Source organism: Vombatus ursinus, unplaced genomic scaffold, assembly GCF_900497805.2.
Source record: "Vombatus ursinus unplaced genomic scaffold, bare-nosed wombat genome assembly UNPS02015255.1, whole genome shotgun sequence".
Taxonomy (NCBI): Eukaryota; Metazoa; Chordata; class Mammalia; order Diprotodontia; family Vombatidae; genus Vombatus; species Vombatus ursinus.
Window position 1 is genome coordinate 8,521,877 of NW_020955033.1, and position 19,289 is coordinate 8,541,165.

A 19,289-nucleotide genomic window follows, 5' to 3' on the forward strand; every position below is an offset into this window, starting at 1 on the left:
TTTCATTTTCTTCACATGTAAGACAGAAAAAAACCAATGTTGTTCTAAGTCTTTTGAGGAATGTTAAATGAAAATACTACGAAACAAAAAAATTACTATAAATGCTTGTAAATAATGATGAAAAGGAAGAAGTTAGTGCTAATAATTTCATTACCAACAGTAATCAATGTTCACAATATGTTAGGGTAGATACTAGTATTGACCACCATAGGATTGGTAGTGCCTAAAAATATCAATTGGATTAAATGGTTTGTTCTAGCTTAAAGAATAAATCCAAAGTAGAAAAATGGTAATAAGCATTCTTCATATTTTTGTAGTCCTTTAAGGTTGACAAAGCACCTTCCTCATAACAGCTAGGCAAGTATTATTATCATCCTCTTTTATAGACAAGAAAACAAGGATTCAGAGACATCAAGTTATTTGCCCAAGGTCACACAGCTAGTCAGTGTCATGACTTAAACCCAGTATTTCTGATTCTTGGGCTGATGGTTATTTCAATTCAATTCAACTCAACAGGAATTTATGAAATGTCTACCTTCTACTACACCATGCTGCAGGCTATGTGATTAAGTCAATTTGACCAGTAGTAGAACTTAGATATTTAATTTCAAAGTTTCTCTGAAAAGTCTTTAAATCTTTTCTATGTTCACCTATGTACCTCATTATTGTTCAGTTGTTTTCTGACTCTTTATGACCCCATTTGGGGTTTTCTTGGCAAAGATACTGGAATGGTTTGCCATTTCCTTTTCCAGCTCATTTTAATGATGAGGAAACTGAGGCAAACAGGGTTAAGTGACTTGCCCACGGTCATATAACTAGTAAGTGTCTGAGGCCAGATTTGAACTCAGGAACACGAGTCTTCCTGACTCTAGGCCCAGCACTCTGTGCACTATGGCGCCCCCTACCTGCCCATGCACCCTGTTACATTTCCTGATTGAAGGGATGAAGCACTTAACATTTTTATTGCTTTCATTTGGAGATCAACAGTTAGCGCTATAGAAAAATAAAAGTATTTTCCTTCTCTTCTAAAAGGTGTTATAGAACTGTAGCTATTGTTCCATTTTCCATCTTTGCACATAAAATACTATTTCAATCTAGTCCTATTCTTTATAGAATAAGGAGAAAAAAGGTATCAGGCTAGAGGTGAGATAAGCCAATACAAGAAGAGTATGCTGTCCCAATGTTGTTTCAGTCATGTCTGAGTCTTCATGACCCCATTTGAGGTTTTCTTGGCAAAGATACTAGACTGGTTTGCCATTTTCTTCTCTAGCTCATTTCCTAGAAGAGGAAACTGAAGCAAACAGGGTTAAGTGACTAGCCCAGGGTCACACAGCTATAAGTAGCAGAACTGGGATTTGAACCCAAGTCAACTGGGTCCAAGTCTAGTGAAATTTTTACTATACTAATCTACTTAGTCAATTTTAGAAAGAAAAAGAAAATAATTAAATTTTAGGTACCCTAAGATCAATAACTCCCCAGTTGATATGGAAAAAAGATGGGTATATTCACAAATTTTAGTATTTACTACAACACTTTACTCACAGGGATTCCATAAAGGTACCATCTTCATAAGGGCCTTTGAATCACTCACAGTTAGACTTCCACAAGTATCTTTCTGACCCAGCCCAGGGTAAATGTTCAAAACTGAGCAAGTCACTAAAATTAGTACAGTCCTGTGATTCACATGACACCGAGACAAGACGCTGGTGGTGTGGTGGATTGGAGGGAATATGGTCCAGGAGACAGAAGATGTGAGTTTCTATAGCCAAGCAATGCCTCATACTGCTTCTGTACCTTTGGTGGGGGGAAAATCACTTGACCTCTGTGGGCTTTAGTTTCCTTAGCAAAATGAAGGGGTTTAAGGTCCCTTCCACCTGAAACACATTATAGTACCCTCAGGTCACTGCTAGAAAGCTGCAAGTCCATTCCATGGATTCCTCAGGGGATTCCTTAGGCATCCGTGGAAAAGGACCATAAGGAGCTCAGATGGAAAGTGGGTGTGTTGGAGGCTCAGGGAGATAGAGAAGAAGGGAAGAAAAAAGAAGGAAGAGGAAGAAGCTGAAAGGATGGAAGAAAGGAAATATGGCTCTTCTTAGCACATAAATGAAATGAAATTTAAATTTAATTAATTACTATGTCACAGTTAACATGAAGGAGTTAAAGCTGGGCTAACCTTGGCAGGGCCCTGCATGGTAATTGCAGGATGAAGGCTCAGAGTCCTTGTACTCAATGGAAGTCTGTGACTGGGCCAAGGAACTTGATTGGATGTGGGAGTTCATGAGTGGGTGGCATGACCAATCTTGGTTTCCTATTTTGCAGCTGAGGCTGTTTTTTTTTTCTTTTTTAAATCCCTAGTTAGACTGGTTCTTATCAGGATATCTGGCAGCACTGTAGTCTTGCCTGAGCAGAGGTACACTTTGTGATAACAGCTGTGTTTGCACATTTGATTGACTTAGCTCTACTGGCCAGCAAGATGGTTGCAAAGGGTTTTGTAATGATGACAAAACCTAAAAGTAAAAATCAAATTAAATAAAGAAGTTTTTTAAAGGCCTCCTATATTGGAACAATTTTCTAGTTGGAATGGTCTGCAAACTTTTTATTAATTGGTCAGCTCTATTTGTCTAATTCCTATCCATTTTTTAAGGTTCAGTTTAAACGCTGTTTTCTTCAAGAAGTCTTAACTGATCTCGCCCTCCTCTGAGCACTGTGGTGTGGCCAATACTCATCGTACCGTACTGCTTAGAGTTGAATATATTTACACATATGCCAAATTGCTCTTTCTACACACACACACACACACAGAGTCTTTTGTCCCCCTCTTCTTAATCCCTTTTCTATGCCAGGATATGATTGGCAACCTTCAGATGTCGCCGGTAGGAATTGCGGACAGGAATAGCCAGCACAGGATTATGATAGGTGGGTATGCCTGCATAGTATTTGAGAGCTCTGGTTTACCACTGGGAATCTTTTCATTACAATTTATCAAAAGTTGACTGTTTAGGTATTTCCTTGGGCATTTACTGGTGTGCCTTATTCTTAAGTAAACTCAAGATAAAAAAAGCAATATTAATACAAAAAAAAAGAAGAAATCATCCTATTAATAGGCAAATTCACAATGGTATTTCTTTAATCAGCAAGGTTCTCTATTATACTTAAAGTTAGATTCAGTTTATAAAAGTTTGATTGCATTTTGCTGAGGGGAATAAAGCTATAAAGTCACCCTAGTGAAACACAGAGCAATACAAAAGAGATTGGGTCTATATCTGTACAGGGATGACAAAGTGAATAAAAAATTCAACTTCTCCAGACTCTGATCATCGCTTGGACAGGTAGTCTTTGATTTAGTACATACACATATGCGTGGGCTCATGCACGCACACACACACACACACACACACACACACACACACACACACACACACTTTTTTTGGTATAAGCCCAGAATTGAATGGTAAGAGATTACATAGAACTGCAAATGACTTGATGTGTATAGGCCCTCTATTAGAATAGATCTCAGTTGCTCTCTAAGTTAGTAGGTGGTGTTTAAGAATTGCTGCAGCTAAAAAATCCATGACCCTGAAGCCAACATGATGACGAATCTCTTCAAATTCAGCTAGGTCAGTCCTTGCAAAACGGACATGCATCACACTGGGTCCCTCCTCAAAGTCTTTTCATGCGACAGAGCCTACCAAGGGCTGAGTTTCACTGAGATAACTTTCAAGACCCCGAGGTCACCTACAAGCCACACTGGTACATCAGAGTAGTAGGTTAGTGAAGAGGATTATTTTTGGGAAGTTTGAAAAGTGCTTCTGACGATCCCAAACTACTTGCTGCTACAAATGCCACCCCCTCCCCTCCTTTAAGCACAAACGTTCTCCTAGTGATGCTACATGGCTGGACATTACGCAACACCAGGATCTCCGAAACATCAAGTTCACAGGTGACCCAAAGATCAATGGGAAGCCTGAAGCACACTAACAATGCTGTAAGTGAGAAACAGAATAGAAAACCTTACTGAGGAGAAATTTGACGAGAAAGGGTGAGCCAGTCACATAACAAAAACGAGAGATAACAAATGAATACGAGTACCTCAAGCACATTAAAAGAGCAAGAGGAAGAATCTTTTATGGAGGATTAATGAAAGGAAAGAATCCCCCAGGATGAGAAGGTGAGAAGGGATGGCAAAGGGTGAAGAGAGCACTCCCACCAGTTAAATCACCAAATCCTCGGAAGGTCCAAATTATTTACATACAAATTTTCATGAGCTCACAGCAAAAAGCAAGGTGTAGCCAATGTACTAGCCAATACTCTTGAAGATTTCAAACCATAGTAATAAAATAACTAGCATTTACATAGTGCTTCAAGGTGTACAAAACTCTTTACATGTGTTACCTCATTTGAACCTCATACTAGACTCTGGGAAGTGGGTGCTATTATAATGCTTATTTTGTAGATGTGGAAATTGAGGCTGGTAACATGTCTATTAACAATAAGGAAGGATTCCAATGACATTTTATTATCAGAAATTATTTTTTTGTTGTTGTTTAGTTGCGTCTGACTCTTCGTGACCCCATTTGGGGATTTCTTGGCAGAGATACTGGAGTAGTTTGCCATTTCCTTCTCTAGCTCATTTTAAGGAAACTGAGGCAAACAGGGTTAAGTGACTTGCCCAGGGTCACACAGCTAGTAAGTATCTGAGGCCAGATTTGAACTGAGGAAGATGAGTCTTCCTGACTCCAGGCCTCGAGCTCTATCCACTGCACCACCTAGCTGCTACTTATTATTACCATCATCAGAGCTAGAAATCAGAGAGTTGGCACAAGGTATTATTACACTATGGTAGAGCACACACTCCTTCCTTTCCTTCTCACCAAGCAAGGTAGGCTATGGTAGACCTACTGCAGAGGTCACTTTTGCCCTTCTCAGGATGGTAACTAGCTCAGTGACGGTCAAAGCTGCACATGGATCGCCACAGCCTATCCAAGTAGTATTTTCTGCTTTAGCCCCAAACACCCAGCTCTCCTCCTAGCCAGGCCCGAACCAGAGACAGTGCCACTCACTTTCTTTCCCTCTTCAGCCCTTGCAAACAACAAAATGTTCTCCAAAGCTTGCAAGCCTGGTCTAACTCTGTTTGAAGAAGCTTTGTTCTCAGGGCATCTTTGTTAAAGTATTGCAATCCAAGCCCCATAATTTTTAATCACAAACTGTGAGTGCACTTTAATCCCGTTTCCCTGTGGAACTAAAATAAACAATACATACAGCACTCCTGGGGCAGGGGCTCATCTCTTCCATTATCAGTACAATAAATATAACTCATGAAGGAAGGGCCAGTGATAATCTTTAAGCAGCCTCAATTAAAGAGATCAAGAAAAAAAATCAACATTAAGAACAACAGCCAAAGAAAATCTTTTCCTTACAGTGTATTTAACAAGCAGAATGAGAAAAGAAAAGAAAAAAAAGAGAGACTAAATAGAACTAATTCAGCCACAAACAGGAGTCTACATCACTCAGGGGATACAGGACAACAGAAGAAATAACTTTTCACTTCCTTGAGGGCAGGGACTGTGTTTAGCCTCTTTCTGTATCCCTAGCACTTACCTGGCACACAGAAGGTGCTCAATAAATGTTTATTTATTTATTGATTAATATAATAATTGAACAATAGCCCATTGGCTCTGTCTAGATGAGGCAATAGCAGGGCGTTGAGCCAGAGTCAGAAAACTTGGGTTCACTTACACATCTGTATGACCTTGAGTAAATGACTTCAACCCTCTTGGTCTTTGTTTAAGGAGAACTAGGTGATTTCTAGTGTCTCTTCCAGCTCAAAATCCTAGGATCCCTTCACAAGGACTATAGACTATCAACTCTCACTTATTAGGCACCCATTACATGCCAGGCACAGAGGACATAAGACAAAAACAAAAGGGAAACAATTCCTGGTCTCTAGGAGCTTACATTCTATTGGAGGTGGGGGGAAGAGATACATAAATACAAAACAGATGTTTTGGTGGAGGCAGGTAAGGCACAAGAGATTTGGGGAATGAGAAAAGGCCTCCTGTAGTAGAAGGTTGTACTTGAGATAAAACTTGAAGGAAACTTGGGATTCTAAGAAGTAGAGGTAAGGTGGGAGTGCATTTGAGGCATGGGGGAGAGCCAGGGTAGAAGGACTGGGGCAGAATATGGAATGTTGTGTATAAGGAACATAAAGAAGGCCCATTTGGCTGGACCAAAGAGTGCAGAAGAGTCATAATGTGTAATGAGAAAGGTGAGTTGGGGCTAAGTTGTAAAGAGCTTTAAAGTACAAACAGAAAAGTTTTATCAGAGGTTTATTAAGTAGGGGAGTAACATGGTCATTTTTTAGGCAAATGATATTGGTAGCTATGTAGAAGATGTGGAGGATAGATTGAAGAGGAGAGAAATGAGGCAGGGAGACCAATTTTAGGAGGCTATTGAAAAGTTGAGGTGAAAAGTGGTTGAGAGCCTGACATAATAAGGTGGGACCTGTGTGCCTGGGGCAGGTAGGTGTGTAGTGGATAGAATACCTGGCTTGGCGACAGGAAGATCTGAGTTCAAATCTGACCTCAGATACTAGCTGTGTGACTCTGGGCAAGTCACTTAACTCTGCCTCAGTTTCCTCATCTGTAAAATGAACTGGAGAAGGAAATGACAAATCACTCCAGTATCCCTGCCAAGAAATCTCCAAATGGGGTCATGAAGAGTCAGACAAGACTGAAACGATTGAACAACATCTGCGTGAGTAAAGAAAAGAAGACAGATGGGAGAGAGGTGGTGGTAGAAATGACAAGATTTAGTGCAGTGGACAGAGCTCTGGCCTTGGAGTCAGAAGGACATGAGTTCAGATCTGGCCTCAGACACTTGACACTTACTAGCTGTGTGACCCTGGGCAAGTCACTTAACCCCAACTGCTTCACCAAAAAAAAAGCAAGAAAAAAAAAAAAAGACAAGATTCGTCAACTTACTGGATGTGTGGTTCTGAGGAGTTAAAGATGACACTGATGGTGACGACCTTACAGAAACAGGAAAGTTTGGAAGAGGGTGGGGAAAGCACTGACACCTTCCTACCCCTATTATTTCCTATCTTACTTGCTTTAATTTGTAAAGAGTCCACATGGGCCTCGTCAACAAGTAGGAAGGGTCTTTGAAAATTTATACTTTTCCACATCACACCGTAAAGACAGACCCTCTTATTTGGAAGAGGATAACAGTCTCAGTTATCAGTCTCACACAATAGTCTAAAGTAGCTAACAGGTTTAAAAGAAAAAAGGGGGTCAATATGGCTAGTAAGGGGCAGCGAGGTGGCACAGTGGAGAGAGCACTGGGCTTGGAATCAGGAAGACTCATCTTCATGAGTTCAAATCCGGCCTCAGACACTTACTCGCTGTGACCCTGGGCAAGTTCCTTAACCCTGTTTGCCTCAGTTTCCTCATCTGTCAAATGAGCTAGAGAAGGAAATGGAAAATCACTCTAGTACCTTCATCAAGAAAATCCCAAATGGGGTCACGAAGAGTCAGACAGAACCAAAAACGACTGAACAACAACAACAAACAATGGTAAGTGAATCCTCCCTTGGTCTCTGAAGATGGTTGCCTGTGAGTTTGGTCCCTTGAGCACAGATGGGAGGATTTAGTTATTCTTTATTGAAGAACATATAAAATCTGAAATTAACGGCAACAGCTTTAACCCCCAAGGTGTCTTGCACATCAAGGGAAGTAGTAATATTTAGTAACAGCCACAAATATTTGCAAGCAAGCTCAGTATTTTCCACCATGCGGAGTTACGTGTGCGTGTGTGTGTGTGTGTGTGTGTGTGTGTGTGTAAAGGATCCATGTAATCCTCTGTCTATAGGTTCCTCCAGACTTAAATTATGGTGCTGTGGGTCATCAGGCTACAAGGGGCACAGTCAGGCTGAGGTTAGACTCTCCCCCTTGTCATTTGCTTAAAGAATGAGCTATCTATTGCTTCAGAATGTAGAGAACATAGCTCAAGTGGAAAGAGGACTTAATAATGCATTAAACTAAGTCTTGCCAAAAATAACAAACCACTGGCACTATCTCAGTACCCAAAGGGCATTTTCATTGTACAGTAAAAAATACTCCTTTTAGAATCTGAAGTTCATTTTTTTTTCACCCATAATAAAGTCCCTTCAAAAGTCTCTACCATTTGTCAACACTCATGGTGAGTGATGCTAACCATCCTCGGGGTTAGGGGGATGAAGAAAGTAGAATTTGAAATTCAGTTCAGTATTTGCTTAGTGCCTACTTTGTGCAAGGGAGTTCACTAAGTCCTGGGGACAGGCATTGGACCTGTGACTTCATTAGCATAAAGGATTCCTGGATGAAGAAATCCTTCTACCAATGTAGGTCGGCATCTTATCTGCAACTTAGTCTCAGACAACCTCTCAGAGCACTGATGAAGGATTTGGTCACATATGGGTCACATAATCAGTATGTCTCTGAGTTAAGACACAAAGTCCTGAGGACACAGAGATGGAAAATGACAGCTGCTACCTCCAAAGGGCCTACAGCCTAGTGGGGTATAAGATATGTACACAAATAACTACAGTACAGGCCAAATTGTGAAAAAAGCCGAACAGAGAGGCATGAGAGATTTGGGGAGGGAAGGATCATTTCTAGTTGGGGGATGGGGAGGAGGTCAGAAAAAGTTTCATAAAGGAAGTGTACATGTTGAGATTCTTTGAGGGTACCATTTAGATACAACAGAGCATTACTCTTTTGGCTTTTGAGAATATATTGTGTGGGACTATTGTGTATGGAGATTTATTTATATGATAGGTACAATTAAAATTCAATTCAATAAACATTTATTAATAACTTACTAAGTGCCAGGCCCTGTGCTAAGTCAAAAGACAGTCCCTGCCCTCAAGAAGCTTACAATCTAATGGGGGGGCACATGCAAACAAATATGTACAAAAGCATGCTATAAACAGGATAAATAGAAAATTACTAAGGCAGGGAAGGCACTGGAATTAAGAGAGGTTGGGGAGAGTTTCTTGTAGGAGGTAGGACTTGGTCGGGACTTGAAGGAAACCAGGGAGGTCAGTAGTCAGAGTGGAGGAGGGAGAGCATTCCAAGCGTAGGGGACAGCCAGAGAAACGCCCAGAGCCAAGAGATGAAGGGTCTTTTGCATGGAACACCCAGGCAGCCTTAGATTAAATTCAGTCCTTAGACTGAAGAGTACATGTTAGGGAGGGAGGTGTAAGAAGACTGGAAGGGGGTAAGGGGGCTAGGCTAGGAAGGGTCTTGAATGCCCAACGAACAGAGCATTTCGGTTTTGCTCCTGGAGGCAACAGGAAGCCACTGGAGTTCACTGATTAGGAGATAACATGATCAGGCCTGCATTTTAAGAAAATCACTTTAGGGACTGAATGGAGGATAGATTAGAGTGGGGAGAGACTTGAGACAGCAGAACCACCAGCAGGCCATTGCAGTAATCAAGGTGTGAGGTGATCAGGGCCTGCACCCCAGTGGTGGCAATGTCAAAGGAGAGAAGTCAGTAATTATTAAAAGAAGCATATTTATTACAATTCTATTTTGGTAGGGCACTGTGTTAGGTACCACATGAAACAGTTAAACAGATGTCTCTGGTCGTACTCCCTTTATGATCTTTGGCAGCCCTACCTAGCGGCTACACCTCTTAAAAAATGAACACAAAACTATGTAAACATAACAATGATATCTTTTCACCACAATATAAATGGATGATAAAAAGCATAAAAGCATAAAGAACTTCACGGCCCTGGAGTCAGGAGGACCTGAGTTCAAATCCGGTCTCAGACACTTGACACTTACTAGCTGTGTGACCCTGGGCCAGTCACTTAACCCCGACTGCCTCACCCCCCCCCCCAAAAAAGCTTCATAATCAGAAAAATTAGATTTGATTGCTATAGCTGTCACTGGTGTCCCTGTTCTATGATCCCAAGAACTGAAAATATATTGATCTTAACCATTTCATGTGGGTATACCCCATTGACTCAATTTGACCATCCCTAGGACAGAATTATTGAGTCAAATTTCTTTTGTATCTCTCTAGTACCTTACCCAATATTATACATGTAGCATTTGACTTACAAGTATTTTTCCAATCAATCAGTTAATAGATCAAGATGAAGAACAGATACAGAAATACCTTGTACAATGTTGCACATACATTAAATGTTGAAGAAATACTTGTTAGGTGAATGAATGTTAAATGAAATGCAGGAATTCAGGGAAAGTGAGCACATTTTGTTTTGATGATTGCTGCTTTATAATACAATTTAAGATCTGGAATGGCTAGGTCACCTTCCCCTGCATTTCTTTTCATTAGTTCCCTTGATATTCTGGACTTTCTGCTCTTCTAAATGAATCTTTTTCTAACTCCATAAAATAATTTTTTGGTAGTTTGATTGGTATGGCACTGAATAAGTAAATTAGCCTAGGTAGAATTGTCATTTTTATTATATTAGCTCAGCCTACCCATGAGCAACTGATGTTTTTCCAATTATTTAGATCTGACTTTATTTGTGCGAAAAGTGTTTTGTAATTGTGTTCATATAGTTCCTGGATTTGTTTTGGAAGGTAGACTCCTAAATATTTTATAATGTTTACGGTAAGTTGTTTTGTTTTTTTTTTACGGTAAGTGTAAATGGAATTTCTCTTTCTATCTCTTGCTGTTGGGCTTTGTTGGTAATATATAGAAATGCTGATGATTTATGTTGGTTTATTTTATAGCCTGCAACTTTGCTAAAGCTGTTTATTATTTCAAGTAATTTTTTACTTGATTCTCTAGGATTCTCTAAGTATATCATCATGTCATCTGCAAAGAGTGATAGCTTTGTTTCTTCTTTGCTTGTTCTAATACCTTCAATTTCTTTTTCCTCTCTTATTGCTAAAGCGAATGTTTCCAGTACAATATTGAACAACGGTGGTGATAATGGACATCCTAGTACTTTTTTTTTTTTGGAGGGAAGGAAATGAAAAGAATCCAGTGTTTAAAAATTAAGAATGTGTTATTTTTTTTTTAAAAGATGGTACTGCAACAGCTAGGTGGTACAGTGGATAGAGCTCTGGCCTGGGAGTCAGGAGGACCTGAGTTCAAATCTAGCCACAGACACTTGACACTTACTAGCTATGTGACCCTGGGCAAGTCACTTAACCCCGACTGCCTCACCAAAAAGAAAAAAAAAATGGTACCATTCTTTGAGGATGGTCATAGAAGCAAATAGCTGACAACGTAATGTAAGTAAGCTCTTATAATTAAGATCTGCATTACATAGATGAATATCTCTTTTCTTAGTTCCTGTCCTTTTCTTAATTTTACTTTAACTTGTCATTGTCTACAAATAATTTTCTATTACTATTGTTTTAGTATACCCTGAGTGTCTCCTGTCTTGTTCATTAACCTTCAGATTTCATGTTTGAAATCTTTGAAAATTTCCTATGAAAATTACCTTTCTTATTGGCTTAGTTGTATCTATTAAACATAAAGCAAATTTGACATAAATGAATCCAAGGTTCAAAAAGAAAAAAAGAAAAAGATGATGCCTCAGATAAAAATTCTGTTTCTCCAATTAAAAAAATTCCACTCTTTGCTTTAGCCATCACCAGACCTTGATATGACTACATTTCTGTTTCCACTAGCAAAATTTACATTGAGGCAAGGCAATTTTCCTAGGTTGTTTTGGGTTTCGTTTTGTTTTGTTTCATTTTATTTTAGAATGGGGATGTTTAATGCTCACATACTTAATCTTCCACATGTATAAGCAGAAAGTGGACAATACTTGTGACCCAATGGTTGGCATTTGGGGGTACATCACATGAAATACCAGCACCAATACCAGCAAAATAACACCAATCTCAGGCTTAGAGTCTCATTTCCTTGTGGGAAGGAGATCCATTCTTCTCTACTCTCTCAATTCCAAAGATGCATCAATATTCTTCCCAGTATTGTTCAGTCATAATAGCAGGAAGAATTTGGCCTCATCATTATTATTCTTTAGGAAAGTTAGATTTAAAAAAATACGATGTACAATACTTAAGACCTCGTTGGCTCAAGAACAAATAGTAGTTGTAATAAATGAATCATATTCCAAGTGAAGAGGAGGATAAACAGGTGAAAGGGGCCACCTTGTCAGCTGGGGACAGGAAGGAAGGTCATAACACTCCCTTCCAAAATCAACAAATAGGATTGGGGGGGCCATTTTTATGCTGAGGACTTCAACCCCAAAGGTTTAAACTCTAGCCGACTTGATTCAAAATTAGTGCTTGTTATTTCTGCTAATTTTAATACCTGTGGGTAATCTTTTATTATAAATATTTATTTATTTTTACCATAACTTCACAGGGAAGTAATAGAAAAAACTGAGGCTTAGAGGTAAACCATGACAATCAGTAATACAAAAGACTTCAACCCTTCGGAAGTCAAGATTGATTGGCACACAAAGTAAATGATTCATAAGACAAGACCTTTAAATGTACAAAATAATATTTTCTATTAAGATGGCTACCAACCTTGTACACTACAAATGGAGTTCACTTGAGTGGTAGAATCTAATTCATCTAGCATAACTGGGCTAGTCAGTTCAGAGGTGTCAGCACTAGCAGCCGTGTACAAAAAGGGCTTTTGAAGCATGAGGACAGTTCGTTCAACACAAATAAGTCTACCTGCCAACAGAAACATTGAAGATTATTATAGCAATGAAGAAAAAAGTTAATTGTTCATGCCAATGAAGACAATTCCCTTTGCCAATTACTTAGAGCCATAAGAAAAAGCTCAGTCATGTGTCAGGTTTATGTCAACAGATTGTCTTCAATGAAATGTGCATTGTGTTATGTGTAAGCCCCAAGGCCTCTCAACAAGTACATTTATACTAGGTTGAAAAAAAAAAAACACCAAAAACCATGCAAACACTGGATCCAAACACAATTCAGCTAGGATTTTAGCTTGATCCCTGGAAAAATAGGCTGATCGATTCAAGCTTACACATTTACAATTCCTTAAACTCTACTTGTTTTCAAAAGTGTTCTCTGACAAACAACTTCTGGTAGTCTAGATCTCCATGTCAAGGTGGTCAAAAGCAGCCCAACTATCTAAGTATCTAATTGGCATCTTTCACACAACTTGGACAAAGACTAAAGGAGGGTGTGTTGCTTCTTCCAAGGCCTTTGGCTGTGACTTCAGCAGGCACAAGGAAGTAGTCCCTGAGACTGTGTAACAGGCTTCTCAGCCTGCTCTAAGTGTGAACCCTTGGTGGCACTAAGAACTTCCAAAGGCTAGATTGTGAACTCATCTTAGCAGTAGGAGCAGAATGCAATCCTAAGAGCAAGCCAAAACTACAGCGGATAACATAAAAAAAAAAAAAAGTTAGGCCATAGCCTGGCTAGTTTGTTTAGATGCTGAATAAGTAAGTGTTCATGCCTGATAAGGGGAGCGGACATGTGTGCCGAGAAGTAATGCTCCCTCACTCTAAGTGAACCATTCCATAAGTCACCACTATCTCAAAGAGCTCATAGAGTATGGCTATTATGACAACAGTCTCCATTATTTTAAACTAGAGACTTAACACCTCTATATCTGGGACCTAGAAATATCTGGAGGGCATATAGTATCACTTCTTGACTGTAGTCTGCCCATCTCTGAGCCCAAACCATTAACATTACCATTTTCTTGTAGAACATCTTTGAAGAAGATGGAATGTGATGTCGCATCTGTGAGGGCTTCCATGACTTCAGGGGTGATTACACATGATGATGTCACACACACTGGCACAGTCTTTGGGAGGCTGGCATTTTCCAGCTGCAGTGTGGCATCGGTCACTATCAGCCAAATTTCCCTTTGGTCCACAGGAAGATTACTTTTTAACTATGAATTCAAAACAGAGCAAAACCTTTTTAGCTTAAAAGCTATACTTGCATTCAGGATAAAATATAGTGATATAAGACTACTACTATTATTACTACCAGAGAAAGGAGAATCCCATTTTGCCAAATATTTTTAAAACATCTAGTCCTTTGATAGGAGGTCACAAATAACTAACTGCCACCTTGGGCAGCAGAGACCCAAGAGAGGGTGATGATCCCATGGCTGAAAGCCCATATTAATACTGATTTGCTGATAGACATCTGATGAATTCTGTACATTGTGAAATCTATTATCACACCAATCTTTTTTCCATTTATGTGAATATGCAAAGCCTTTAACAAACTCTTAAACAGCTAAAATAATCGCTATATAGTCTTGGCCAAATCATTTAACTTCTTTGTTCCTCAGTTTTCTTATGTTTCAAATAAGGCAATGGCCTAGTCAGGGGTAGGGAACCTGTGGGCCTCGAGGCCACATGTGGCCCTCTAGGTCCTTAAGTGCAGCCCTTTGACTAAATTCAAACTTCACAGAACAAATCCCCTCAATAAAAAGATTTGTTCTGTGAAACTTAGACTCAGGCAAAAGGCTGTACTCAGGGACCTAGAAGGCCATGTGTGGCCTCAAGGCTGCAGGCTCCCCACCCTGGTAGATGATTTCTAAGGTTCCTCTCTGCTCTAAAAGCCATGATTCTCATACTTGTATTTGAATGCCTGTTTAATTAAAGAAAAAAGGATAAATGTAGACTTAACATTATGACACCTATACCAACGTCACTGCTTTGGAACAAGCATTCATTTATTGAATAGATATTTATTACATGCCTTCTAAGGGTAAGCCAGTGTGCTACCCTGGGGATGCCAAAACCAAAAAACCCAAAATAGTCCCTGACCTCAAACATTCTCTTTGGATGGGGGTGAGAAGGAACCATTTCCATTACACAACAGAAAAACCAAGACTCAGTTGAATTAAATGACTTGTTTAAGATCACTAGAAGATGAAGGCACAGAACTCAGACCTTCTGTTTCTTAGCACCTCATTTCCCAGACCCCTTTCTATACTACCTGATTTAAGTGGTAATCAGTTAATCAATCAACAAGCACAGCCATCTTCTAACCAGACTCACCAAGGACCTTTTCCTCAGTACTAGCAACCATGCCCTGGAGGTTTTAACCCTCTCATCTCCGAAACTTCTGCCCTGAGGCCCTGCTTCCTAATCCTTGCCTCACCCGGCCCACTATCTCAGGCTCACTTCAATTCTACTTTCTGGCCACTTGCTTGATAGCGTCACCAGCAGACTTGCAGCCTGATTGGTCAAATACCCATACCCACAGCTGTCAATAACAACTTAGAAGAGGGACCTATTCCTGGCCTTGTGCTGTTTGGTATCTTTATCAATAACTCAATAATGGGAGAGATGGTATATTCTTCAAAATTTGCACATGATACAAACTAGGCAGGATATGCTACACACAGGATGATAAGAGCGCAAAAGATTTTAACAGGCCAGAATATTGGGTCAAATTAACAAGATGAAATTTGATAGGGATATATTTAATGTTTTACACTTAGGTTCAAAGAAAAGTAAAGTTCACAAGGATCAGATGTGGGGGAGGTGCATTAAGAGAGATAAGGACTAGCCAGTTCTGGATGTAATATTTTGGGAAGGATGCTGATAATCTGGGGAGTATTCAGAGAAGGGCAATCAAGATGGTGAAAGGTCTTGAGATCATTTCATAGGGACTTACTAACTGGGAATATTTATCTTGGAGAAGAGTTGGGGTTGGGGCATACTAGCAGTGTTCAATTATTTGAAAGGCTATCTTAATGAAAAGGCTTCTGCTTGATACCACAGGACAGAACAAAGATCAAAGAGTGGAAGGTGCAAAAAAGACAATTTTAAGATCGATAAATGTACAATTTCCCTAACAATTAGAGCTATATAAAGCTGCAATGGGTTTCCACCTTGCTAGAAATTGTCAAGCAATAGTTAGTAATGTTATACCAGGGATTTTTGTTCATTCAGCTCAGGGATAGGCTAGATGGTTTCTGAGGTTCCTTCTTATATTGAAATTCTGTAGTAAAAGGACCACAGTCAGAACTTTGGGTCAAAACCCAATCTGAAGTGGTTGGGAGGAAGATGAAGAGTTAGCAGAGGATACAGCAATCAAAGGTGGGTGAACTGGGATGGTATAAGGTCTTAGAAGCTAACAAGGAGAAAGCATCTATAAATTCAAGGTGTACAATGGATCAGATGAGGCAGAGTGATTAAGGAGCACCTTCTATATCTTCACTCATTTTTTTCTCCTTTCTTCTGAGAAAGAAGTGGCATTTCTCCTTCTTAAGGCTGACATCTCTCCTTGGGTCCTCAATACTTTTCCCTTGTTTCTCCTTCAGAAGTTTGTCCCATCTTTCTTTCTTAACTTCAATTTCTCTCTATCTATTGGTTCCTTCCCTGTTGTCTATAAACACGCTTTGCTTAAAAAAATTTGTCCTTGACCATACATCTCCTCATCCTTTATCTTTCCTTTTCATTGCCAAATTCCTAGAAGGAATTGTATGTGTTTGCTGCTTCTTATTATCCATTTTTTCTTATTATCCATTCACTTTGTTACACCTTTTCAGTCTGGTTTCCATCTCATCTGTTTTCTCCATGGTTATCATGGATTGCTTTATGATGAATGTTGATAACATTAATGGCCTTTTCTCAGTCATCCTCCTCCTTGATGATTCTGAAGCTTTTGATACTTGGCCTAGATAGTCTCTTCCTACTCTACCAGTCTCCACAACATTTTTCCTTTCTGGTTCTCCATTTTACAAATATGACCACTCCTTCTTAGTGTGCTTTGCTGGGTTTCCCATTTTCACAAAGGGTCTGTCCTGTGCCCCATTCTCTTCCCACTCTACATTCTTTTCCTGGGTGATGACGGCATCTACTCCTGTGAATTAAAGCATCATGTTGACACAGAGGACTACTGAATTTCTCTTTCTCTATCCAGCCCTAATCTCTTTTCTGAACTCCAATACCTCATTGTCCACTACCTGTTGGACGCTTCTACCTGGACGCTGCATAGGCATCTCAAAATCAACATTCCAATATAAAACTTAACATTCCTACTATTCCTGACCCTCCTTCAAATCTCCTAGGCCATATAACCTGAGCACAGTGCCTGGTACTTAGTAGGTGTTTAATAAATATTGATTGAGTCATCTTGGAATATTCTCCCTTCTGTGTCCCACTAATTCAATCTGTTCTAAGGTTTTGTCAGTTCGGCCTCCTGATAGCTTTCATATCTGTTCCTTCTTTCCAGTCACATGGCTACTACTTTAATTGGGGTACTCATCACCTCTAACCTCGACTACTATAAGAGCCCATTAACTGTTCTTCCTCCTTCTAATCTCTCCCCTCCAACCTGGCAATCAACAAGCACTCATTAAGCACTTATCATGTGCCAGGCACTAAATTAGGCACAGGGGATGCAAAGACAAAGACAGTCTTTCCCTTTGAGGACTTCATATTCTACTAAGGAGGAACAAAATATTTCATAGATAATAAGATACAGGATGTCTATAAAATATGCATTGATTTGATGGGGACTTTAACAATTGGGGTAGCAGAAAAGGCCTGACACACACACCCATGAAAACGGTGCCTTATCAATGAAGGACAAGAAAGTACAATAAAATACAAGAAATTATTCTTGAAATGAGTGAATGGCCTTCATTTAATGGACTTATAGACTCAGCCCATGCTTCCAATAACCTTGAGAATGCTTTTACTCCTGTTCTGAATGAGCAGTATGGTTTAGCCACAAAAAGAGCGGGAAAGCTTCTGGATTTAGACCCAGAAGCTGAATGTACGAAGGCTAACACAGTTAAGGTCCCTTGTAACCTTTACAAAAAACCCACTGTTGGACTCTTCGTGTTGTTTTTCTTCTGTTGACTTGTTTTCTGTAATTAGTACCTTCTCATAATACGAATGGGATCTTGTCTAGATTCACCTCTTGGTAGAAGCTGCACTTGAGCTGAGACTTGAAGGGAGCTAAGGGGTCTTAGAGGCAGAGGTAAAGATTCATGCTTTCTAGGCATGATGGTGCAGTGGATAGAGCACCAGGCCTAGAGTCAGGAAGACTCATCTCCTTAAGTTCAAATCTGGCCTCAGACACTGACTAGCTGGGTGACCCTGGGCAAATCACGTCAACTTGTTTGCCTCAGTTTCCTCATCTGCAAAATGAGCTGTAGAAGGAAATGGCAAACCACTCCAGGATGTCTACCCAGAAAACCCTAAATAAAGAGTCAGATACGACTGAAAACAACTGAACAACAAAAAGGGAGACGCATTGTGCAAAGCTATAGAGTGAAATGCTGCATACATGGAACAGCAAGAAATCCAGTTTGGCTGGTGTGCAGAGGGCGAATAATGTAGAATAAGTTTGGAAAGATAGGCTGGAGCCAGATTTTAAAGCATTTCACAGGACAAATAGAGGAGTTAATATTTTATCCTAAAGGCAGCTTGGGGAGCTACTGGTGCCTCTTGCTCAGGTCTCCAAGAGGTGGTCACACTTGCATCAGTTTGGTAGCTGTGAAGAGGATGGATGGGAGGCAAGGCAAACCAATCCAGAGACATAGAACTGGAAACAAAAATCATGGCCATTGACCAGGGAATGGCTAAACTTGTGGTATGTGAATGAAACAAGACATTACTATGCTGTAAGAAATGATGAATATAGAGAAGCACGGAAAGATTTACATTAACTGATGCAGGGTGAAGTAAGTGGAGAAAAAAAACTCAATATACACAGCAACTACAATAATGTAAATGTTAAGAACAACCACACACCAAAAAGTTAATATAACAAAATTATAAAGATCAAGCAGGACTCAAATGAAGAAATATGAGAGGATGCCCCCCCCCAACCCACTGTTCTGTGGAGATAGGAGGTATTACATATTGTGGATGTTTTTGGACTTTTTCTTTTTTTTTAATTTTTAGGCAATTGGGGTTAAGTGACTTGCCCAGGGTCACACAGCTAGTAAGTGTCAAGTGTTTAGTCTGAGGCCAGATTTGAACTCAGGTCCTCCTAACTTCAGGGCCGGTGCTCTATCCACTTCACTACCTAGCTGCCCCATGGACCTTTTCAATCTATCAATCAGTTGTGCTGATTTTTTTTTCCTCCTCTAAAAAATACTATTTGTTATATGGAATAGCTTCCTGGGGAAGGGAAAAGGAAGAGATACTTGGGATAATTATGATGATGTAAGAAGCAGAAGACACCAATAAAAACTCTTATTTTTATTTTTTAAAGAGGATATTGCAACAGTCCATGTGAGAGGTGATAAGGCCTGGAATAGTTGGTTTTGGTGTGAGTAGAAATAAGATAGATGGAAGAAAGGTTAAGGAAGTGAACTTG

At 39.8% G+C, this 19,289-nt stretch overlaps 1 protein-coding gene across 4 annotated transcripts in view; it reads right to left on the minus strand.

Annotated features, from left to right (window-relative positions):
* The window catches only part of LOC114031900 (DNA repair-scaffolding protein-like), a 556,996-nt gene that overhangs the window by 32,036 nt on the left and 505,671 nt on the right, over positions 1-19,289 (minus strand). For 3 of the 4 annotated variants that reach the window (XM_027847097.1, XM_027847098.1, XM_027847096.1), the window contains 2 exons: positions 13,680-13,881; positions 12,531-12,683 (listed from right to left, as the gene is read on the minus strand). In XM_027847097.1, coding sequence (XP_027702898.1) covers positions 12,531-12,683; positions 13,680-13,881 — 355 coding nt within the window. The remainder of the gene's footprint in view (positions 1-12,530; positions 12,684-13,679; positions 13,882-19,289) is intronic. The other variant, XM_027847099.1, reaches the window with a different exon arrangement.